Source organism: Rhinolophus ferrumequinum, chromosome 5, assembly GCF_004115265.2.
Source record: "Rhinolophus ferrumequinum isolate MPI-CBG mRhiFer1 chromosome 5, mRhiFer1_v1.p, whole genome shotgun sequence".
NCBI lineage: Eukaryota > Metazoa > Chordata > Mammalia > Chiroptera > Rhinolophidae > Rhinolophus > Rhinolophus ferrumequinum.
In genome coordinates, this window is record NC_046288.1 from 7,712,433 (window position 1) to 7,738,514 (window position 26,082).

The 26,082-nt window shown below is 35.4% G+C and overlaps 1 protein-coding gene across 5 annotated transcripts; it reads right to left on the bottom strand.

Annotated features, from left to right (window-relative positions):
- Positions 1-4,015: 4,015 nt before the first annotated feature.
- Positions 4,016-25,515, bottom strand: OCIAD1 (OCIA domain containing 1). 5 transcript variants are annotated; one of them, XM_033105913.1, is made up of 9 exons: positions 25,297-25,515; positions 23,852-23,917; positions 23,348-23,428; positions 19,349-19,402; positions 13,221-13,268; positions 12,071-12,206; positions 11,196-11,371; positions 6,966-7,118; positions 4,016-4,529 (listed from the first exon to the last, which is right to left on the bottom strand). In XM_033105913.1, exons 2-9 carry the CDS (start codon positions 23,910-23,912, stop codon positions 4,492-4,494), a joined length of 747 nt encoding a protein of 248 aa, XP_032961804.1. In that variant the 5' UTR covers positions 23,913-23,917; positions 25,297-25,515; the 3' UTR covers positions 4,016-4,491. The 5 variants fall into 5 exon arrangements, with proteins under 5 accessions (XP_032961804.1, XP_032961809.1, XP_032961805.1 ...); XM_033105918.1 differs by lacking the exon at positions 25,297-25,515 and adding an exon at positions 25,146-25,279; XM_033105914.1 differs by lacking the exon at positions 25,297-25,515 and adding an exon at positions 25,114-25,178.
- Between the last annotated feature and the right edge of the window lie 567 nt (positions 25,516-26,082).

A 26,082-nucleotide genomic window follows, 5' to 3' on the forward strand; every position in this document is an offset into this window, starting at 1 on the left:
CATAAGGCCACCTGGCCAAAACTGGGAGACATAGCAGATCTACCTAATACAAGAAACAAACACAGAGAGGCAGCCAAAATGAGGAGACAGAGAAATATGTCCCAAATGAAAGAACAGGAGAAAACTCCAGAGAAAGAACTAAATGAAATGGAGGCAAACAACCTACCAGAGACAGCATTCAAAACAATGGTTATAACGATGCTCAAGGAACTTAGTAAGAACTTCAAGAATGAGATAGGAAACATAAAAATGGACATAGAAACCACCAAAAAGAACCAGTCAGAAGTGAAGAATAACTGAAATGAAGAATGCACTAGAAGGAATCACCAGCAGACTAGATGAAGCAGAGGATCTAAACAATGATTCGGAGACAAGGTAGCAGAAAACACCCAATCAAAACAGCAAAAGGAAAAAAGAATAAAAAATAACAAGGATAGTTTAAGAGAACTCTGGGACAACATCAATTTGCATCATAGGGGTACCAGAAGGAGAAGAGAGAAAGCTAGGGATTGAGAATATATTTGAAGACATAATGATAGAAAATTTTCCTAACTTGGTGAAGGAAATAGATATGCAAGTCCAGGAAGCACAGAGAATCACAAACAAGATGAACCCAAATAGGCCCACACCAAGACATATCATAATTAAAATGGCAACTAGAAACTTATAAGAAAAAGGCAACTAGTAACTTATAAGGGAGCCCCCATAAGATTTTCAGCTGATTTCTCAACAGAAACTTTGCAGGCCAGAAGGAATTCACACAAAATATTCAAAGTGATGAAAAGCAAGAAACTACAACCAAGATTATTCTACCCATCAAGGCTATCATTTAAAATCAAAGGACAGATAAAGAGCTGACCAGAAAAGAAAAAGCTAAAGGAGTTTATCACCACTAAACCACTATTACAAAAATGTTAGAGGGACTTCTTTAAGATGGAATAAAATCAAATTTTTGAATAATAAAATGGCAATAGCTACATATCTATCAACAATTACTTTCAATGTAAATGGATTAAAAGCTCCAATCAAAAGACATTTGAGGGCTGAATCAATAAAAAAACAAAACCCTTACATATGCTGCCTACAAGAGACTCACTTCAGATCGCAAGACACACACAGATAGAAAGGGATGAAAAACGTTATTTCATGAAAACGGGAACATAAAATGCTGGTAAGGCAATACTTATACCAGACAAAATAAACTTTAAAACAAAGGCTATAACAAGAGACAAAGAATGACCCAAGAAACCCAAAACACTATTTCAAGCGGGCGAATGTATCCGTGTTCTTTGCAGCATTGTTTACAATGGCCAAGATGTGGAGGCAGCCTGGGTGTCCGTGGATGGATGAATGGATAAAGAGGAAGTTCGGTTCATAAATACAATGGAATATTGCTCGTCCATGGAAGGGAATGGGTTCTTGCCATTTGCAGTGGCATGGATGGGCCTGGAGGGTATTGTGCTGAGTGGAGTATGTCGGACAGAGAAAGACAGATGTAATGTGATTTCACTTATATGTGGAATCTAAAGGACAAAATTAACAAAGAAAACAGAAACAAACTCATACAGAAAACATTTTAATAGTTACCAGATGGGAGAGGGTTTGGAAGTGGGTGAAAAAAGGGGAAGGGATTAAGTAGTATAAACTGTTACACAGTAGTCATGGGGACGTAGGGTATAGCATAAGGAATATAGTCAATGTTGTATTAACTATTTATAGTGTCAGATGGGTACTAAATTTATCAGGTTGATGGAGGGGTTGAGGGTGCAAGTGAAAAAGGTTAGAGTATTAAGAGGTACAAATTGTTATAAAAGTCATGGGAATGTAAAGCACAGGGAACAGTCAATAGTATGGTAAGAACTATGCATAGTGCCAGGTGGGCATGAGACTAGTCAGGGGATCACGTCTTAAATTATATAAATGTCTAACCACTATGCTGTACACCTGAAGTTAATATATTGAATTTCAACTGTAATTGAAAAATTTTAAAAGGCGGGAAAAGGGGAATAAGAGGTCCACATTTCCAGGTATAAAACAAGTCATGGAGATGTAATGTACAGCATGGGGAATATAGTTAATACTGTGCTAGTGTGGCACAGTGTCAGATGGTTGCTGGACGTACCATGATCACTTCTTTAAGTGTATGAATGTTGAACTATAGTGTACACCTGGAACTGATACAAGGTTGTATGTTAGCTGTATTTTTTAATAAAAAATCTTTAAAAAAAATAAGTCACCCATTTGATGGGTACTCAATGCTCTTAACTACCATTTTCCTGTCTACTTGTGATTTTGAACACTGGCACACGATTTATGGTCATTTGCTTTGCTCGTGACCTAATTCACATCTTTTGCTTTTCTATTTTGTGATTTGTTTTTCTTTGGATTTCTAAGAACCCCTTGTGTGCGATATATATTAACAACCCTGTTTGTCTTCTGTGTTGCATATACATCTTTCCATACCTTGGGGAAAAAAAGCTTTTATGTAAAGATCAAATCCAGAGTGGGGCAGTAACTTTTTGTTCAAGACTTCAGAAAGATGACAGTACAACATAGGACATTTCAGAAACACAAATGGCTCTTTTCATGTCTTAAAGGCATAACATTGTAGACCTTGCCCAACGCTTCTAAGAATCTTAGGGATGTTTTTCACCAGCCTCACAGGGAGCCCAACATAGAAAAGGGACTGTTTCCAGTAGACATGGGTGGCTTTTGCGTAACGGAATGGATTTTCAATTAATACTTAACTCCACAGATATAAAAAATTATATACACGTTTTGACAGGGATAGTATAAATAGGCATTGGGGTCCCTGATTTCTACGGGCAGACTGAGAAAGCAGCTTAGCTGCATGAGTTGCCTTTATTGGAAAGGTAGGACAAAAGACACGGCGAACCCCTGGGGGATATGCCTTAGCCCTAGTTAAAGAACTAGCAATGAGGCTGGCTCTACTTCAGAATTGCTATGGCCAAGTGATTGGAGTGTGCCTTTCATTTCACTATTTGAATGGGTATGTCTGGACAAGTCATGTTATGCCTACTTGGTATTTGGGTTGAACAGGGCAGATTAACTCCTAAATTCACAGGTATTCAGACTAAGAGTGGTACTCAAGCTTTACCCAAACGCCTCATCCATACCAGGACCTGATTAGATGATGAGCTCCTAGATTTTGATGGATTGGAATCAGAGGTCCTGAGTTGATTATGCACATGGGAGGGATGTGAATTACTGTGGCCAAATGGTGCACTGAAAAGAGTTGCAACACCTTCCATCCCACGGTTTTTTTTAAAATGTCTAGTGGGAGTCTTATGTTCCTGCCCTTTAATAGGCAGGCTTGTGCAGAAATGATGCTCCCAACTTCCGAGTCTAGGTCATCAGCAAAGGGCAATGCAGCTTTTCACGTGCTTGCTGAAACTCATGCCAGAACCCCAGTCATGTAAACTGACGGCCGTGAGCAGCCCACACTAACTCATGGGCACAACATGGCAAGGCCCTGAAACTAACTGGAGGGATGACGCCCTGGCCAGGCCCCCGCTGCGCTAACTCCGTTTCAGCTCTTTCCAGCCCGCGACTGCAAATAAGAGACCAAGAGACCAAATCACTCAGCTGAATCCTTAATTCCTGATCCACAGAAAAACTGGGATAATAAATGACTAATGTTTTAAGCGACCAAATTTTGGGATAATTTGCAGCAATAGGTAACTGAAACACTATGTTTCTGGCAAAAATGTCTACAAGTTAAGCAGAGTTTAGATAAGACCACAATTTCATTTTCCAGGAGCAAACATTAGGTCAACAATGAAGAAAGTATACCAAATTTTTATTCCCCTGAAATTTGCAGTTTTCAAACATGACCACTGCTTTTTTTTAAGGCATTGAGCCACTTACTGTATGTTGATTAATCCATTTATCATATCATTTTTAAATATTCAGAGATAGAAGACTTTATTTCCTATCCCTACAAAACACCACTTATAATTGTCTTAAAAAGAGTGCAAACAATAAGAACATGAAATCAATGAAGAGGCATGTTCCTTTATATTTTATTTACCATAAACATTAAGAGAATACAGCAAACACTGGAGAAAGGCTTTTAAGTAATTTTTTGATGTAAAGCTTAACACTTAAAATTATGCTTGCTCCCCCACCCATCCCAATTCAACATGCAGGTATCATGTACAGCATTACAATCTCTCAATAGTTTTATAGGAGAGTATCTTTGCCCTGCAACTTAAATTGCACAAACTGTATACAATCATGGTATAATACCATCATTCATATAGTTCCCCAAGGTGAATACATTCACACATTAACATTAAAATTTGTGTTTTTCAAACATCATTTTAATAAGCCAAACCACAAAAATCTAAATACTAGTTTTTAAATGTGTTTATGAAGACTGCTGCTGAGCTCAAAGCATGCAGGTATTCATGACCACCTAGATGAAGATGGATATTGAAACTCCTTCTGTTGGTCCAATGATGCAATTTTTCACTCATCCCAAGTATCTCCATATTTGTTTACTTTGACTAGGAAAAAAAGCACAAATAATTGATGATTCCAAAAGTGGTAAGGCAGTATTTTAAGTTTGCTATGATGATGATGAAAAGTTATGTTTCTCTCTCATTTGAATGGACACGAGTCAATTTAAAAAGGGCTAGCTAGACTTCAGTGAACTAGAAGTTAGACGCAAATACTAATGCACTATAGCAAGAAATTTACATAAATAGTTGATCCTCTTAACAACCTTATAAAGTAAACACAACCCCCATTTTAAGAGTGAGGAAACAGATTAGTAACTTGCCCAAGGTACAAGCCTAATAAGTAGAACTACAATTTGAACACAGATCTGATTAGGTCCAAAGCCTGGGTGCCTTTACAACTTTTACCATACTACCTAAGTAAGTTTGGTATGAATTACAGCACACACAAAAAAATTACTGGGAAATTAAAAAAACAGTGATAAAAAACTGAATTTTGTTTTTCACAAAAATACAGTAATAGAAATGGTCAGGACTTTAGTTATGGTTAATTCAATCTTCTCTCCCATGAGCCGTAATATTAGTGCAAAGAGAAAATAGTTTCCAATATTCCTGCATATTTATATAAATTATATTTTGAAACATGCTCCTGACTTTTCTCCTCTTTCACCTTTTGGCCTCTCTTTTACATAGCCCTCATCTGTGACTTACAACCCTTCAGAAGGCCCAAGTAGTCCTAACAATGTAAAGAAGCAGTTACCAGAGTATGGACTAGGACCCCTTCCCCAACTCTTTCAAGGAATTGGTGAAATCAAAACTATTTCGTTATTTTACTAAGACTTACATACCCTTTTCCTTCATATTTTGCCTTTTCTCCTTGCTTTCATTCCCTCATTAGTACAAGATAGTTTTCTAGAGGCTACATGATGTGTGATGACATAGCCCTGACAGCTAACTAAAAGCATGCTTACAGTTTTAAATTTTCTCAGTCTTAATTTTTAATTAGGTAAATGTCATTCACACAAACTAAAGCTGAAAACTTCAAGTGACACTTCTTGACTCAATGAATCTACATTGTACTAATGTCAAATTTTCTGTCTGGATTCTAGAATAGAATATTGTAGAAAATCATTGAAACTAATTTGTAACTGTTTTTTTTCTTTATACAAAGCACAAAAAAACAGCTTTCTTTTTACAAAGAAATTATTTCATATTACTGTGTCATATAACACAACTTTAAGACTGCTTACAGTCAAAAATCACAAATGTCAAAATCTAGCAAATGCCAAAGTTCTACATTTTCTTTTCTTAACCTTTCCTATGGAAGACCCAAAGCAACACTCCATTTCTGATTTGTCAAGTGTATGGTACTATGCTGTGCAAAGACATAAAAGATTACAAAAATGAGAAAAATACTACTGCCTGCCCTCATGGAGCTTACAGTCTAAATCTTCAAATTAATTAGAACAAAGTACCAGTAAATCTTTACATATTACAGTGTAATGGCCACTGAATACATAAGGTTTACCCTAATTTTTTAATGACAAACATTAACAAGTAATACTTATTACAAATCCATTTTAAAGCTAGATTTTTTCACATCAATCATATGACAGATATTCTCCATCATTATTATGAAAACAAAATTCTAAATGCAGCAACTGCTAACCATTAGAAATAAAACTGGCTCTAAAGAGTGATCATAATAAGAAATACTAAGAATTTTTATGTATTTTTACATTCTTGTGGGATATGACTCTCAAGGAGGTACTAAGAACCTATTCCTTCCATTTTTAAAGCAGTAAATAGAAAACCTTAAACAAGGACACATCCTCTAAAATTCTATATTAAAATAGCTACAAACCCCTATTCAAAATGCCCCCTTCCATTAGAGGTAAACTTCTGTGTCACAAAATTTACTTAATGTATAACTGCTTCGAAATGACTTCAAAGAAACTGCGATTTTAAAATTTGTAATTAATTATAGAGCAAAAGTACTATTTTTAAAAAAGTCAAACTCCTCTTTTGGAAGTGTCCTAAAAGCTGGTTTGTAAAGTATATAATTCTTATTTTAATTTCACAAACATATAAGTGGCATTACAGCCCAATTATCAACCTTAAAGTCACCAGATTTGATTTTAGGAAATAAATGTATCAGTAAAAAAATGGTAAGTTTCCAAGGTGACTTTTTATAAGGGAAAACAGTCACATCGGAAGTATACTTTTTACACTGTACTACAAAAACTACTCTTACTATCTTCAGTCACACTACTATTTAGACTTCATTATTTTCCAACACAACATGGCCTTTGGAACACCTTAAAAAGGAAGAAGTGATAACTGTAAAATAGCTATTCTTTTTAAAAAAATGTTACTTTGGTTAATTGCTTGTGGAATTCAATCACGTTAGTATAATTACTATTTTAAACTAATGCTGCAGTTTCCATTCCTAAAGAGTAAAGTGGTTAGACTAAACTATCATACCTTCTTTTTTGGGCACTCTTTCCTGCATAGGCCTGACTGAGTGGTCAGTCTTATGTGCTAAAGTTACTTCATATGACTCTCTGTTCTTATTCCTTAATTCCTCATATGTAATATTTTTTCTTTTAGGACTTTCTTCAAAGTTGGGATCAGGTCCTAAAACAACAAACAGTTAATAAATGATAAAAGGATTTGAATAAATCCAAAGCAACTAAATTTTATACACGCTCCTTACCTACAATAAAAAATAAAGTGAAATAAAGGATCAAATTACCACCACCATTCCAAAAGTATTATATTTTCCCCAAGATAATTAAAAACTAAAATCAACTTCCTCTTACACTTTAAACTTTTATTTCTAAAATTTAACATAAAAAAATTACAAACTCACCATGGACAGAAGAACAGATATCATAATACATACCAGCACAATTTAGACTCATTAACATGTTAGAATTTTATACTGTAAAGTTATTCAGTGTTTATATGAAGAAAAATATACTGACAACTGAAAAACACTTGAAATAGTATAGATTTTATTTAGTAATATTTCCATAGCTAAACGTTCCTATAACCAGAGTCTATATGCAAACAACTCCAGCTATTTAAAAAAAAATTATTTTATCATCTTCACATCTAAACAAAAATCCTTGAAAATAGCTACTGAAAAATATAAAACACAGCCTTTAATCATAGCATGCATCATCTTCACTCAGGTCTAATGAACATAATACTGAGGCAGAAGAAGGTGGCAACTATAATTTCACCCGGGGGAACCAGCATTTATTCTTTTTCTCTCCCAAAGAGAGTCAAGGCATGAACACATATTATCAGATAGTCAAATACTCACATAAACATACATGATTACTCTTAATATTGGCTGTCAAGGCCAAATATTGAACATACTTTATAAAATGTATAACCCCAAAAAAGGCCATATAAACATTTTTAAAGAAATTAACTGATGTTTAACATAACATCCAGTAAACAACTACTTAACTTACGATCTTATACACCACTCCAAAAGTAGTATTTTTCAAAGAGCTTTATACTAAGACATACAAATTGGGCACATTATTTTAATTAATATAACATAATTATATTAATTAAAATAGTTTAAAAAAATTTTTTTGTTAAATGGTACTATTTTGGAACTCAAAGATAAAGTCCCAGTAAATAATCAGAATTTTTAAAGCAATATAACTATACATTAAATGCTTTCAACTATTATTTTTTATCTTAATACAAAGTATATTGCTCTGACACAGAGAACATTTTAATTTCTCCTTATTAGTTCGAATATTATACCATTGTCGAAAAGTAAATTTTTCTTGCTAAAATAAAAAAATACCAAAAAAAATATTGTAACCTTATACTGGGTTTAAAAAGCGGTTTGTATTTCACTAGTAATGCGTAATTATTGGACTCATTTCCTTTCACCACAAATGATATTTTTAAAATTCTGAAGGAGATACTGTGTACTACTAGATTAATAGTTAGAAACCCTAGGTTCTCATTTCTACTATGCTGACAATTAGTGGATGTCCTTGGGCAAATTACTAAGCTTCTTTGAAACCTTGGTTTTGTCAATTGTGAAACAAGTTTAAATAATCTCTCTCTAAAGTTCCTTCCAGGTCTAATACTTTTCCATTGTTCTGAAATTCTGCGACAAATAATGAAAACATAAATCAGGAAGAAAATTAGGGAGAAGTTTTTACACTTACAAAAGCCAAATGAAAATATCCTGCATTGTGTAGGGAGCATAATTTACTCCTTTGGCAAAGTTATTCAGAGCTGGAAGGAATGAGACAATGTAAAATAGCACTGATTTAAATCTAACTGTAATAAACTATGAAGGAGTACAACTATGAAGGAGTACTTTCTACTTTGAATTTTTGGTAAGAGAAAGCAAAACTGAAGAGGACAAGTAGCTCTACTTAAACAAAAAGGAGGCCACTGCTGGCCCATGTGGAGAGCAGTCAAAGAGCAAAAATCTTGACTTAGAGAAGCAGGTGAGAAAGCAGAGCAGTGGATGGAAGGCCGTATACTAAAATATGGGCCTTGCTGTAATCTGGGCAGATACCAAAGGCACTTTTTTGTTTATTTGGAAAAGAAATTATGTAACATGAAATGGAATCTGCTAATGCAAATGCATGGAAGGATGGAAGACATTACAAGGGAAGAATTGGTGCACAGCTAGAACACCAGTAGAATGGATTTCAACTTGAGAGATGGGAAAAATGGAGAGATGCAGTGAGAGACAAGTATGGCTGCCTTGGGAGATGAAATAACGACTTTAACCACTCTCTCTAATCTGCCCACTTCCTTCCCTTTCTGACTACAGTTGATCCTTGAACAACACGGGTTTGAACCATGCTGGTCCACTTATAAGAGGGTTTGTGTTAAGTGGACATGCGCAAATCAAACCTGCCTTGTTCAAGGGTCAAATGTAATTGGATGTCTTTAGACCATCCAGAGAAAAAAAAAAAAACAGCAGTTGAGAATTAACAGACTCCGAATAACTTTCAACCACTTAAGAATCTAAGTTATCTGTAACTTCCATTCTCTCGTCTCTTTTTTCCTGCAAAGTTAATACTCACCCCCCCTCACTTTTGCTCTAAAGCAGTGCTGTCCAATATAATTTTCTGTAATGTGACAATGTTCTACATCTGCAGTCCTACAGAGTAGCCACTAGCACATGTGGCTACTGAGCAATTGAAATGCTGTCAAAGCAACTAAGGAATTACATTTTCAGTTTAATATTAATTATTTTAAACAGCCATATATAGCCAATGGCTATTTTATATCCCAACCTGTCTACCTGTCTAGAACCACCCCGTGTCATCTCGAACCTTACCTGATCTATAATCACCTTCTCCCTTTCCACTGTATGCCTTCCCTCCCTTTATCACATATCTATATCTATATATATATACACACACACACATATATATATATGTATATATATATAGTCAAATCTCTCCCATCTTAAACAAAAGAAAAATCCAAATGTTCCTTTAACCTTGTTTGCTCTCCATAGTTTCTGACTTATTATAATTGGTTCAAAGCAAGCATTTTCAAAAAATACTCTATACAGGTCCACAATCCCTTATCCAAACCTTTGGAATCAGAAATGTTTCAAAAATTCAGACTTTCTCAGAGTTTAGAAAAATATTACAATATATAGCCCTTACATCATTTAATATTCATCCATTCAGAAGTTTAGAGCAGCAATTTCAATAAGCAAACACATTAATACTTCTACAATAAAACTTAGGAAAAATCGTATTAAGATAAAGATTATAAATAAACATGTCAAGTTTAGGTCAGGGTTTGAAGTGAGTTCAGGTCAGACTTTATCACCTGTCCAATTATTTAAAAAACTTTGGTTTTCAAAGCTTTTTGGATTTTAGATAAGGAATTGCAACCTGCACTTTCTGTTTGTAATTCCTCACTTTTCACTGCGAACTAGACTATAGAAGAAAGGAAGGAAACTAACGTTTATTGAGAGCCTATTATTTGCCAGGCGTTATCTTTGGCTATCTCATGTCAAAAGTTCTTTAAAAAAGGTATTCTCATCTCCATTCAAGAGATCAAGAAACTAAAGGGATCACAAATTAGTTACTTGTCGAAAGTCACATAGCTAGTAAATGTCAACCATGATTCAAATTCGGGCCTTAACCCAAAGTTGATGTTCTTCACTTACATTATGTGATCTTCAAAGCTAGTATTTATACAAACTTCACAAAGCATTTTCACATGGATTTTCTCACTTGACAACGGTTCTGTAAGGCAGGTAATTATTATTTTTCTCATATTACAAAGAAGTTGAAAGCCTTTAAGACCAGTGTAACAAATATAACCTACTTAAAGCTTCCACGAGGCACATATTAGCGTTTCTTTACTATTCCACTAAACTTGGTTAGTATTTTCAACTAATGGGACATACTAGTAATTTATCCTTAATTTCTGTATCTTCTAACAGACCGAGAGTTTCTCAGCGACTAGGACCAGCTCTTACTCATCTTCACTTCTTCCACACCTAGCAGAATGCCTGACACCTACAGGACCTCAAAAAACGTTGAATGAATGAAGAAACAAATGAACAAACATGCTGAGTTTAGGCTGATGGTGGAACATAGAGGTGATATCCATCAGAAAAGGTCATCAAATAAAGTTTATACATACGTTGGACCATAAAATGCTGACATTCATTTCAAGAGAAGTTTCTACCTTGGGCAATATGATCAGTAATACCAGTAGGAGTAGATTCATTCATAGCAGCACTGAATGGAATTGGCTCATAACGAGGTAACACCTCTTTTTCCATGTTGTCTGCTGCTGGGGATGTCACAAAAGATGAACGATCACTCATATTTGAATCGTATTTTGACTTTTGAGAATAGTGCCTATAAAAGAAAATCATATTGTATAAGAAACATGAGTTATTGCCTACACTTATTTAAAGGTATGAAAGGTATGAAAACTAGTTATCTTATTTTCTAAAGAAATCATTTAATTTTAACGTAGTTATTTAAGTAGTAAAAAAAAGTCTGTTTCTTTCTGCCACAAAAAAATTAGCAGTCCATATAAACTCTATTGTGCTAAAGCAGATATAAGTCTAGCCCTCCTGGGGTTTACACTGCTTGCCATTTATGTTATGACAATTTACCTGTCAAATCTACTTAATTTCCTTATTATTTATTCATCTACGTATCCAGATTCATTTATCTATACTTATACAATTTCTCTACTATTTTTAACAAAAGACAGATTAAAACAGTTGAAATTTGTTGAGCTGGGATTGATAAATATTTGGGAATTCAAAAGAAAAGCCCAAAATATAGGTAACCAAAGGTGTTTGCCAAATTAAAATCCTTTATTCTGGAATATGCACTCCCAAAGGGATGCAACTCTGTATTTAAAACAAAGGTAGTCAAATCTCACTCCTACTTTTTAAAACAAAATTAGCTTTAGCTTGCAACAAAGTGGCAAGTTTCCAATGGTCCTTCAGTTAGGCAATGTTTCATGGCCTGAATTATGGCAATATCCAGTTACAATTTTTTAGCTAAAATAAAAAACATAATAAAGATCAGAATCTGGCATACCCAGGTGGTGAAGATCGCCGTGCCTGTCCCGATCGTAAAGCTTCTCCAAGAGGGGAATTTTCAAGATTCTTGAATTTCTCTTGGCAAGTTTTCACATAAGAAAGCTTTCCAGCAAAGTATCCCATGATACAAGCAACTTATTTGCAAAAACAAACAGAGTGTGACTCAATGTGTGTGGCTTTTTAGACAAGAATCTTTTCTAAAAGAACATTTAAAAAAAAATGTGATTCTAATTATGTCTTTGGTGTGGAAAGACTAGTATTTCCTGAATAATGTAAAAGCAACACAATAAATCAGATTGAGAGTTCACAGAATAATTTAGTGGATATGATTCACTTTCACAAAATCAACAACCCAAAATAAAGTTGCTGTAAGATAAAATAAATTCTATTTTACTAATTACTTTATTAATATAAATAGGAAAAATATGGTAAAGGTATAATGGAATAAGGAATCAAAACATCAGAGCTCTGGTCTAGTCACAGGGATTTAGGCCATTTCTTTTCCTGTAAAATAGGGATCATACCATTTGCCCAGATAATTTCTTAAGATAATTTTTAAAATTAGGTGCAATATATCTCTTACAATAATGAATCACGAAATGTTACCTAAATCTGGCTATTGTTGCATCAAATGTCTGTTTCCAATACAAAAGAGAGCCTAAGCTGGTATTTATCATTAAAAACCTCAGGTATTTTTTAGAGCAGTTTAGCTTCTTTTCTATTACCATATCACAAAATGTAAGTAAGTTTTGCACATATATATAAGTTATGCTTATTTACATTTTTTAATGTAAATTAAAAATATTTCTTTTTAAAATTAGGCTTAATTTTAAAATACACTGTTTTGATGAATCAGAATCTCTGAATTCTTTCCTCATAGACAGATCCAGAGGATTTATTTTCAAATAGTCTATCTTTACAAAACAATTTAAAATTAATACTCTATTATAAAAAGAAAAAAATTCCTCTTTGAAGTAACTCATGATTTTTAATGTGAACAATAAAAAGCTCTACTAGTCCATTTAATGAAAAGCTTAAACTGATTTATTAAAGCAAATAATCAAGAACTGCTATGAGTAAAACAAAATATTTGATAAAAACACTATTTTACTTAGAAAAAAGCTAAGGACACTAGTATTCATACTTACATATGAGTTTAGGGATGGAACCATATTTGGGATGACTTGAAAGAATTCCTAAAGATAAAGAGAGTAAATATTTGAGTTAATACTGTTAAAGGAAGACACAGTCACATAATTAAGATGTTACATCTTTTATTAAGATAAAATAGGCTTGTGCCAAGTTTATGCTAAAAGTATATAAGAAAATGACACAGAAACTATGGTAAAAAATGCAAAGGAACTATTTCTGCTAGTTACTACGTGATCTCTTCTAGTGTGAGACAAAAGTGGTAAGTTTAGCAACGCAATATAAAGTAAGACATATCTATTTCTCAGCAGCTTTGTACAACCCACAAGAAATAAGGAAAAATCAGTATAGGCTCTCTTGAAATACTACCTAACAACATTAGCTCTTTCCATAACTCTAGAGGTCTAAGCCATTTCAAGAGAGAACCAAGTAAATTCAGTATTAACAGAAACATGAAGGAAATCAAAAACTCCAATTTATTAGAGTAGGTGAACTTAGCAAGACCACTTGATACATACAAGGTTAATATACCAAACAAAAAATTTATATCTGGAACAACAACAAAAAAACAAAAACCATTTTTTGGAAGATACAATTACAGCACCAAAAAAAGAAAAAAAAAATCAAAGACTCAGCAGTAATCTAATGAAAAATATCAAAGATCTCTACACTGAAAACTACAAAACTTACTGAGAGAAATGAAAACTAAAATGGAGAACTATACCATGTTCACAAACCGAAAGACTAAATATCATAAAGATGGCAATGCTTCAGAAATTCATCTATAAATTCAACGCAATCTTAATTAAAATCAAAGAAAAGTTTTCCCCAAAATTGGAAAGTTTATTCTAAAAATCATGTGGAACCACAAAGGGACAAGAATAAGCAAGGCAATATTGAAGAACAACAAAATTGGAGAACTACCAACCGATACCAAGATCTATGACTACTGTAATTAAGACAGTCTGTTATAAGGATAAACTGACCAAACCAAAAGAGAGTCCAGAAACAGACCCATATATGCTGTCACTTGATTTATGACAAAAGCAACACTGCACTGCAGTGAACAAAGAGTTCTTTCAAAATGTTAATTCTGGGTCAACCACATATCCACAAGGGGGAAAAATGTAGCTTGATCCTACCTCATACAATATTCCAAAACAATTCCAAATGACTTCAAAATTTAAGTATTAAAGATAAAATAAAGCTTATAGAAGCATGAGATTCTTCATGATCTTATAATAGACAAAGATCTTAAACAGACCACAAAAAGCACTCATCATAAGAAGAGATCTGATAAATTGGACTTTATTACATTAAGAACTACAGTTAATCAGAGGAAAAAATAATTTGTGTGTGTGTGTGTGTGTGTGTGTGTGTGTATGACAAAAGACTCATTTCCAGAATACTAGAGTACTCTCACAAAACCAATAGGAAAAAGACAATTCAGTAGAAAAATGGACAACAGACTTAAACAGATACTTCATAAAGCAGCGTATGTTCAAAAGGGATATAGACAAAAGAAATGGCCCTTAACATCCTTAGACATCAGATGAAAATTAAAACTACAATGCAATCAGTGTAACTGTCACTCGCCATAATGGCTAAAGTATGAAGACAATGAAAATACCAAGTACTGGTGATGTAATACAAATAGAATTCTCCTAATAAATTGGCAGTGGGAGTGTAAATTGGTCCAGTTTGGTAGTATCTACAAAAGCTGAACGTATACATAATCTATGACCCAGCAAAATGTCTACCAATAGACACTGTATTCATGGCTGAACTATTTGTAATAGTCAAAACTGGAAACTACTCAATTGCCTATGTACAAGAGGATGGATAAACACTGATGTGTTAGTCACATAGTGGAAAACTAGATGGCAATGAGAGTATGTAATCTGCAACTGCATGCAACAACATGAGTGAATCTAGCGATGTGCTGGTAAACCAGCTCTCCAAATAAAAAGCCCTGATTTGTAATGTTGGTTGTTTTCTGAAGAGCAAATACATGGACCATGACCAATTTCAAGCTACCAAATGGTTTAAAAACCAGCTTGCCAAGTTCTTGAAAATTTAAAAATCACCTCTCTGAAGCTAGTACAAGCCAGTTCCAGCATACCACTGGGTGAATTTCACAAATATTGAAAGACTGTATAAGAATAAATAGTTTATTCTTATATAAGAATAAATAGCCTAATTTAATGTATACAAAGTATAAGAATAGAATTCTTTAAAGCTCTTAGCCTCAGTTCCTTCATTTACACAAACCAGATGAGAAATGGAGGATGGTAATATCTACATTTATATAAAAGTTTTTCCTTCATTCTGTCACCAAATAGTTATAGACCACTTACAACATACAGGCACTACATACTACCATGTTTCCCCAAAAATAAGACCTAGCCGGACCATCAGTTCTAATGCATCTTTCGGAGCAAAAATTTAATATAAGACCTAGTATAATGTAAGGCCGGATCTTATGTTAATTATTGCTCCAAAAGACGCATTAGAACTAATGGGTCCAGCTAGGTCTTAATTTCGGGGAAACATAGGAAGTAGAGGTATAATGGTAAATAAGATACTCTCTTTACCCTTATAGTTTCCGATCTAGAGAGGTGAAGACAAAAATAGTGTGTTGGTTGCTATCCATTCACTCTAATATTTGAATATTGACGATGTATACTACGCTCTGACAGACGACAGAGATAGTCCATTTTCTAAGAGGAAGTAGCAAGAATGGAGGCAAACAGACTTGCTGAAGGCTAAGGTAATCCTACTAACAACAGATGGTTGCTCTATAGCGGCCAGGCAGAAAAAGGTACAGTATACAAAGAATATTTAGGAGCTGGACTAGCATGGGCATTTATTGGACAGGCAGGTAAGGGACAGAGTGATGGGTAACACCTCAGTTTCATGGATGGATAGTGATGTCATTCAGATATGGGGAAAACAAGAGAATTTGGTTTCGGGGGAAATGAATTCAGTTTGGGATGAAACAAGTTCAGTTTGAGGAGCCTGTAGGAGGGTGACCCACGTGGAAATGCACAGAACATGGTTCTGAAGCAGATATCTAAGCTAGAGATAATCCTGGGGATTTAGAGCAACAAATGGTTTCTAAAGCCCAGAGTATTGCTAGAAAATAGTATATAGATTGAAAACTGAAAGAGAACTCTGAAGAAAAACACAAGTGGAAGAAGAAAACCCACACTAGAATGTAAGCACCAAGAGGTCATGAATTTGTCTTATAATGCTATTTCCAAAAACTGTACGGTACATTATCACTCAAAAAATATGAAAAAAGGGGGGAGTTGCTTGAGGTAGGAGAAAAATTAGAAGTATGTGCTATCGTAGAAGTCAAGGCAAGAGAATGTTTCAAGGAGGACTGGTTAAAGTTGTGTAACAGTCAAGAACAAAAATTGTCCACTGAATTTAAGCAACAGGAGGTTGTATTGATAACCTTTTAAAAAGTTTGGTAAATGTCAAAATATATCCATAATCTGTGACACAGACTGCAATGGGTTAAAGTAGTACAAAGTGAAGTGCTCATTCTTGAAGTCTGGCTTCAGATGCAGGACAGCTGGAAGCAGCTGGAAAGGGATATAAGGGAAGATTTTTTTCTGTTTTATATTCGCAAGTTAGAACAGACCTGAGCACATTTAAATGTTTTGATAAAAAAGGAACAAGTAGAGAAAGAGCAACTAAGACTATGCTGAATATGACATACTGTGGATGAAAGCATATACAAAATTTTAAGCTTTTTGATTAAATGCAAAATGTCTTGGTGGATTCTGAATTCCTTTTTCTACAGTCTCTCTCCCTCCCCCTTTTTTTGAGATACTTTATTTGAATACCCTACCCAAAAATATAAGACCCGAATAAAATTTCAACAAAAGACCATAATTCAGGGAGATAGTTATATGAGTTACATATCATCCAATGCTATTTTTTGTATTTTTTATTTGAAAGTATCAAAATCCCAATAAAAAGCAACTCTGACAAAGTTAGAGATGACATGTGACATGCTCAATAGAAAATAATGTTATTCTATGACTTAGGTTAAATCATTTTCAACAATTTCATGTTCTCTAAAAAACAGAACACTACATTCCACTATAAGGTTCCAGGGTCAGTCATGGACAATTACAGAAGATGTTGGAACAATGTTGTTGCTCATGGTATGACTTTTGTAAATGAAATCATACAGGCATAAATTGCCATTGGTGACAAGTACAATAATCACCAAATGGTGACTACGAATTCAGGAGGATTCTGGCTACAAGAATAATTTGCCTCCTCAGTAATAGATCCTAGTATTTTTAGGAGGCTTCACCTTATATATATGATAATAGTTCTACAAGGATGTAACTATAACTTGAAAAAGGGAATTCCTCTGTGATTCAGTTATGTGTAGGAGCAAGGTCTTCCCAAGCTAGGCAAAAAAAAAGACCCAAAACAAACAAATAGAAACAAAACCAGCAGTGGTTTTTATTGTTGAAGATACAAAGTCTGTCTAAACGAGTATGTGCAATCTCATTCTCCCACAGTAACCGCTTCTAACTTCAGGCCCTCTAAGTCTCCTATTCTACCTAACCCCAAAGATCCAAGTTTACTTTCTCTGTAACCTAATCAAAATTACATTTCTCCTGGTTCTACCTGAGCTAGTCAATGGACTTTTCACTCTTTCCTGTATGATTTTGCCAGTCTAGCCATATCAATCTCCTGACTGTCCCTCCCAATAATCATGATTATTTTGATAATCAGGTCCCTCCTTCCTTTTGATACTCTTCCTTCTCACCCAAATCCTGCCTATGTTCAAAATCCACTTCTTTCAAAAAACTTCCCTTGATCATAGCAGCTCTGCAGAAATATTTCTTCTTTAGCTCTTGAAGTCTCCACTACATAACTTTGTAGGTTATTAAATATTTAATTATATTCTCGATTTGCTTCACATTGTGTTCACATTGTTTGTTCAGATGAACTACTAGCAGCTCTTAAATTTGTTTTGTAAAATCCCCTCATGACTAGCTCCAATCATTATTAAATGACTGGATTAAGATAGATAAAATGGGCAGTACAATAAGACACTATAATTTCTCCGTTCATAACTCCCTGTGCCACAGTTTTTCCTTAAAAGTAATGTGATAAAAATGTTGTTTCACACTATAGAAACAATCTTAGTATATCAAACAACTTAGTCCTAAAGCACACTTAAGTGAACATGTATCTTGTTTCCATTTTTAAGATTCCTATTATGGTAGCACTTTGTAATGAAGTTCTTGGGAATACTTTAAATAAACAAAATTTGAACTCCCCAAATCCTCCCATTTCTCTCCTAAACTACTTTCTCAACTAGTTGTGTCAATACTATCTAAGTACTACATACTGCTAATGTGAAAAGGCTAAAATTGCCTATCACAGTCAGGTTTTAGGAGCTAGCTAAGAGAACAGGGTTTTAGGATATGTGGAGGCCATCCTAGGACATCTTCTCATTCCAAGGGAATAATAGTTCACAGAATAAATGCAATGTGCATTTAATTTTAAGATGCAGAGATAATTTTAAGATACATTTAATACTTACTCTAAACTCAATTCCACACATGGAATACACTGTACTATTTAAACCAACAGAATTTGGGACAAGAAAATGCCCCCTCCCCCCATTATTGTAAGATAAAGCTAGTTTAGGGAGCCATTCATCTTTAAACCAGTGCATAAGAGTTACCAGGAGTTTGTTAAAAGAATTCCTGGGCCCAGTGAGAGTGTGGGATGGGCCCAGGAATGTGCATTTCAAACCTGCTGCTAAGTAGCAGTGAAGTAGATGGCCTCCCTAGGCCAGGTTTGTCTCTCTACCCCTCAGTAAACCATCCAAAGATTTTACTTTCTTGCTCTTACAGACTCTTAGTGTTGCTACAGGGCAAGAGGATATCAAATTCTCAAATCAAGATATTTGTGTCAGTCCATGAAGATGTAAGTCTTCTGATGTTGTAGAAATTTATCAATGATGTTTAATGATACATTATCATGATATGATACATTATCATATTTACTTTATCTAAAACTCAGGAAAAGAACATAAAAATATAACATCCAAAATGCTACATAAATTCAAATTTTAAGTATTTACCTTTACTAATTAATCCTTGAGTGATCAACATACTCGTTGCAGCCAAAGGCACAGCTATAGGAGAAAAAAGAACTTGTCAACATCAACAAAAGATTTTGTCTGAGTTCATTAGGACAGAAAAATATATACCAGTAAAACCATCCAGGAAGTAGGTCGCACAATTAAGATCTTTAAAAGAGATTTTTCCATTTTTAAAAGCTGTAGTCTAGTCAGTAGAAATACAAAAGCAGCATTTTAAATTTAAGAAAACATTACAAAATATTAATACAATTCAAGAAGACCTGCTTGCAAGTTATTGGCTGATGTCTGGAAACTTGACTAGTAAACAGTTCCCAAAACCGATACAAAACTTTATCCGAATAAGTGGCTCACTGTTCCTAAATGGCTTGTACAAATATTTTATGCTGAACACCTGCTTTCCTTCTGATTCTGGAATTTTGGGACCTGCTAGGCTGAGGATAGGTATATAACCAGCCCCCAGTAAAAATTTCAGGTACCGAGTCTCTAATGAGATCCCTTCCTAGGTAACACCTCAAAGGTGTTATTACAACTAACTAGCAGCTAGAGACATTTAGCACATCGTGTGTCTCTTCCTCCCTCCCTCCCCTGGAAGATGACTCTTGGAAGCTTTTGCCCAGTGTCCTCTGGACTTCACCCCATATTCCTTTTTGCTTTACTCATTTTGCTTGGTATCCTTTCCGCTGTAAATTGTTTTAAATTTAAACAGTTACATGTGGCTGCCACATTGGATAGTGCAGTTCCAGACCAGAGGTTGGGAAATGGTCTGGAAAGAGCAAGAAGGTAAATATTTCAAGTTTTCATGGGTCAAACAGTCTGTGTTCCAACTATTCAAATGCCATTTTAAAGCAAAAGCAATGAGACAATACATAAAGAAATGAACATAGCTGCGTTCCAATAAAATCTTTTTTATGGCTGCAAAATTAAAAATTTAGGCAGCTTAGGCACAGTGAGCCACTTATCACTCAGGGAAAGTTTTATATCAATCAGCATAGGGAACTGTTTATCAGTAATTTTAACATATAACAAAATATATTCTTTTGTTTCCATTTAAAACCATTTGAAAATGTGAAAACCAAATTTAGCCCTTAGGCTGTAGTTTGCTCAACTCTGGTCTAGACTACATATGGGCAATTTAAGAACGAAGGTAATTAAGACATCATTAGAGTTCATGATTAAAATCTGTAACTTTGAAATAGGGCATTAGTTTTGCCATCAGAAACAATTTGCAGAAACCCTAAGGTTTGAATCCTCACTCTACTACTTACTAACAAATATTACCTATCAGGAAAAATAGTTTCTGTATTGTTGGTTGGTTAGAGTGGCTTCATGTATTATTATCTAAGGTTTTTCAAAGGACAATTCCCTTTTGATTACAGCATCAGTACAATTTGCAACCATTTTTCTCCTTCAACTTGGTTCAAGGATTGCAACATGAAGAAACATACACGGATGAAATGATGAGTTAGCTATGAGTTAGTTGGCCATCTCTCCAATGGATAATGCTTTCCCTATTTCACTTTCTTCTTAGACGAAGACGGTACAATGCAAAGAGTAACAGTCTGTTTACGGAGACTGTAGTACTATTAGGTTGGTGCAAAAGTACCATGTTTCCCCAAAAATAAGACCTAGCCGGACAATCAGCTCTAATGCGTCTTTTGGAGCAAAAATTACTATTAGACTCGGTTTTATATAAGACCTGGTACATTATATTATATTAATTATGTTATATTATACCCGGTCTTATATTATATCATACAAGACCGGGTCTTATAAGACCGGGTCTTATATTAATTTTTGCTCCAAAAGATATATTAGAGCTGATTGTCCGGCTAGGTCTTATTTTCGGGGAAACATGGTAATTGAGGTTTAAAAGGTTAAAAATAATTGCAAAAACAGCAATTACTTTTGCACCAACCTAATAGTTATGATATTTATCACTATGTCTTCTCATAAATCTCTTCTTTTCATGCTATAAAGATTAATAGATTAGAAGTAAGGTCTCTTTCCAACTCATGTATTCCCCCACAGGAAAAGGGAATGGTAAAATTGAAAGGGACTTCAGAGCTTAGTGTCTAGTCTTCATCCTAATCAGAGTAAATTGATATCCAGAAAGGACAAGTCATTTGCTCAAAGCAATAGCCATGGTTAGTTCGTGGAAGAGCTTAGATCAAAACCCAAGTCTCTTGACTCTCATGTCAGTGGCCTTTTCCACTATACCAGGAGTACCATTTCAGAGACTGTTAAATAATGTCTTAGGCAAACTGCTGACACTGCTGTCCAAAAGCTGTTTTGTATTATGACCATGGTCCCAACCATATCCAATACAAGGACCCCTAAAAATCTTTTAACTCTTCTTCACTTACAATAGCACAGTGCTATTCTAAATTACAATTGTTTTCAATTGAAATTGTTATTTCATTAATCACAATAGCACCAACGACCATTTAATAAAAGATAGCTTAACATTTATATAATAAATTGAATTAATCCCCATAACAATTAAATCAGATGGGTTAATTATTATCCCCATTTTACAGATAAGGAAACCAAGGCAAACACAGACATCAGGATCTTGCCTGAAATTTCACAATACGTGTGGAGGTGGGATTTGAATCCAGATAGTCAGGCCTGTGCTCTTATCTCTCATTACACTTACTCACTTGAAAACCAGGAGTACACATGTATAAAATATCATTCACAAAGATCTATAAATGATGCATGAAACAACTATGAATTCATACACCTTTTCAGTAATTCCAGAGGTTGAGAACTGTAACGTATAATACGCACTAAACTAACCCCTCTTGTGTACATTCTTTCATTAACTGTATGTTTGGCACAGCTACAAATGGTGTTGTCAGTGCATAGGGTCACAATTATAAGTAACTGCAAATAAGATGCCTTCAGAATTATGCTTTAAAATTAACAGAAAGGAGATCCCAGTAGAAATAAAGTCACCTTAAGGAAAAAAATGGACCCTAGATCAACAAGTCTAATTTTAAACCAAGATGAAGATAGCATTTAACAAACTTAAAAACGTGTAAAAATTACCTTAGTAAGTACTTTTTCCACACATTCCTACTTTCATCACAATCTTTGTAAATCAATAAACACAAAACTCTCCATAGAAATATGGATTCCATTATTCTTATTAAATACATGTAAACATCACAAATACGTAGAATATCCTTATTTGAAGAAACAAATGGAAAGTAAAAAATTTTCTAATGCGTGATTATTAGTCTGTCTCCTTATAATTATATGTTGAAAGCATAAATACCAGGCTGACTGATGAAAATGTCCATCCTCTTTAATTACCTAAGTCACCCCATCCTTTAAAAATTCCATCCTGCTTTTTTGTTAGAATTACCTTATCTGAAAGGACTGCAATGACCAAGTGAAGGAACACCAAGGGTTCTGTTCAAAAGTAAGATAACGTTTTATGTTTCTTTCAATAGTTTCTGTATTTAAAACAATAAAATCTTCATGTATAAAGTCTCTAGTCAGAAATCAAAAGCTGGTAATGTAATAGCATTTCAGTATGATTAGTGGGAAGTAATCAGTTTTTATCATGTAATGATTAAAAGTTAAGAGTTAAAACCATGAGCTTCTGTGTCAGACCTGGCTTCAAGACATCATGACTTAACAGCTGTGTAACATTAGATAACTCGTTTCACATCTCTAAACTCAATTTCTTCATCTGTAAAGTGAAAGTAATAGTTATCAACCTTATTAAGCTTTTTAAAATATATAATCCATGTACACTCAGTAAATGCTATCACTATTACCAACAAAAATACTTGTCTTGAGAAAGTTCTAGAAATTTATTACTTTAAAATGTGTACAATTCTATTTCCTTAATCAACCTCTTTTAGTAATAAACACACTATGCCAAAAGTGTGCCAATTTTTCTATACGAAGTCATTAAAATATCAGGTATTAAAGGTCAAATTTTGTTGATTAGAAAATGTAACTTACATCTGAACCAGAAGCTTTCATCATTGCATTCTGCGAAGACCCTTCTTTCTTCCTCTGTTGGAATGTAATCAGCCCCTATGTCTTTTTACCAAGGAAAATCGACAAACATTAAAACACCTATGGAACAACTAAGTCTAAAAAATTATCTTATTTTATACATTAACAAAACATACCCATTTTTTTAATGAACTAATGAAACAACTGGCTTGAAATCCTTTAACAAACTTTGACTTCAAACAGAAGTTAATGTTACTATCTGCTAGTTAGAACTGACTACATAATGTGCTATGTCCAGTGCAAAATGAATATTTGGGACCCCTTGTTCAAATTATTAAGAATTTCAAGATGGCAACAGATCATTAACAAAGTGTGGGTCCCTGTGTGACTGCACAGGTCATATACCCAAGAAGCCAGCCAGCCCAGCTACTATACTGTTCCTCATGGCAGTAAAAATTTCTCTACAGAGATCGTGCTTCTAATTATAAATACGTAATTGATAGTTACGAGGAATTGGTCTTGGAACATCTTCTGCATTCCGCTCTCGAAAATCAGCCCTCCCATTCATCTTTCCTGCATCAAAAACATGTATATTTAGTATCAGAAATAATTATGAAATAGGTCGAAGTCAGGATATAGTACAGCAAAATTACTAGTCAACATGGCAATCAATCAACTAGTATTTACTAAACACTATGTCTGAAATACTTGACATATGTAATAAAGTTACCTAAATAAAAAAGTCACAGACCTATTAACTAATTTGGAAATGACTAGTCATCTTAGGTTCCTTAACAGAAAAAAAAAAAAAGATGCTTTATAAGTATAGTATTTATCAACTGATTCTATCGTTATTAAAAGGACATCAATAAAACAAGACATAGTTTTCCTCCTATCACTGCTTTATTTCACATTATCCTATGTTTGGATCCTTTCAAAAATATATGCTCAATGATTAGGTTAATTCCCCCAAATAAAGGAGGGAAAAAATCTCAAAGTCATTCCATTAAAAAAAAAATCATCATCATCAGGAAACACACCTCTCCCACAAAACAACTCTCTCCAAAAATGGAATAACAAAGACGTCATGTCCTTTTCCCAGTGGTATAAAGCTAATAGCAAATTATGTATCCTCCAAACTTTCCTCCCTCCCCAAATGAACACTTAGAGAAACAGGACACGCAAAAAACGCACAGCATTTCAAGAACATACACCTTTATTATTGTTTTTAACCCATGGCTCATGACTTAAGAGACCAACAGATTATTGTGTATTTTACAGAATGTTCCCATAGAATCATGATTCTTCCCAAACAATTTACATATAAACGGTTAATGGCCTACATGAAGAGGGTAGCAATTTGGGCCCTTCCATAATTTACGTACTTATTAAGCCATCATTGAGGGCCTAAGACATGCCAATTCCTTAGCTAAGGAAAAGGAACAAAAGGGTGAGATGAATTCATGGATGATGGAGTACGCTTAACTGAACTACTTAAATCCCAAGACAGCCGTAAAAAAAATGAAACCCTCTTATTTCCCAAACAGCATCCTACATAGAAACCCTAAAAAGAGACTATCAAGGCCGACACGGCCCCTTTGGACAGTATCATTTTCATCTCTTAAATCCCAAAGAAAAAAACTGAATTGAACCCACGTCGTCCCGCCATCGTCGATTCCCGCACTCCATCCCCCATCTACTATATCTGCATATCCAGCTGCAACTCCCCCAAACGCAACCGTCACCAAGAATGTGTCCCATCCACACACCCCAGAAACACTCCCTCTCTTCCCCAGGTCACCGAAACGCAGGAGCCCGAGACCCAAAGCGCGATCGGTCCAGCCTCGCAGGCAGGAAAATGGCGGAAGGTGCAAGGTAGCAACTGGAAGCGCTGAGGCGGTGAGTGGGTAGGTGGGGGGGCGGAACCGGGCTCTCGGCCTCAGCTCACCCACCTCGGACGACAGCGACAGGCGATGGCGCGGCGAACCCGGGCGATCAGGGGCAGAAGGCCCGGAGGGAACCTAAGAGGAGTCAGGAAGGGGGGAAAGCGCGGGGAAATCGGGAGGCGAGTAGCACCACACCAGAGGTAGCGGTGAGGCGCGGACAGCGACTCCGCAGTCCAGAAATCACCCCGATACGGGCACAAAATGACCGCAACCCGGAAGCACTAGCGACCTACGGACGGAAAAACGTCAGCTCCCTCGGCGGTGTCGTAAAGCGAGTAGTCTCGGAACGGCCGGCTGCGCCTGCGTCTCGCTGCGCCTGCGTCTCTCTGCACCTCCCAGTGCGTGACCCTCCGGCCTGCGCCCCCAGCCGCGGCGCTCACGAGCTGCACTGCGGCTGCGCTGGCCTCCGCGGACGGGGAGCCCGCCCCGCCCCTCTCCCCCGCCCCGGAAAACGGGGGGAAGCTTGGCTAAAGGCTGTTGTGACGCACCGCTCTGGTCTTCTAGTGACCGCCTGGCCGGAAAGTTCTGGAACCCCGCCCCCTTGCATCTCTTTGTTGAGAATTACCGATTTTTCTTAGATGTCTCTGCAGGCTTTACATAATTCATTCCGTTCCTCGAGCCTCCGGGCTAAGTAGTAGAAAGTAGTAATTACCAAGCCAGCGCACCTGGCTGCGTGCCAGACCGGTTTTGAGTCTAGCCTCTGACTACTTCTAGAACATCAGGCATGCTGGGTTACCTCTCTGAGCCTCAGGTTTTTCTCATCTGAAAAATGGAAGGAACACCTACCTCATA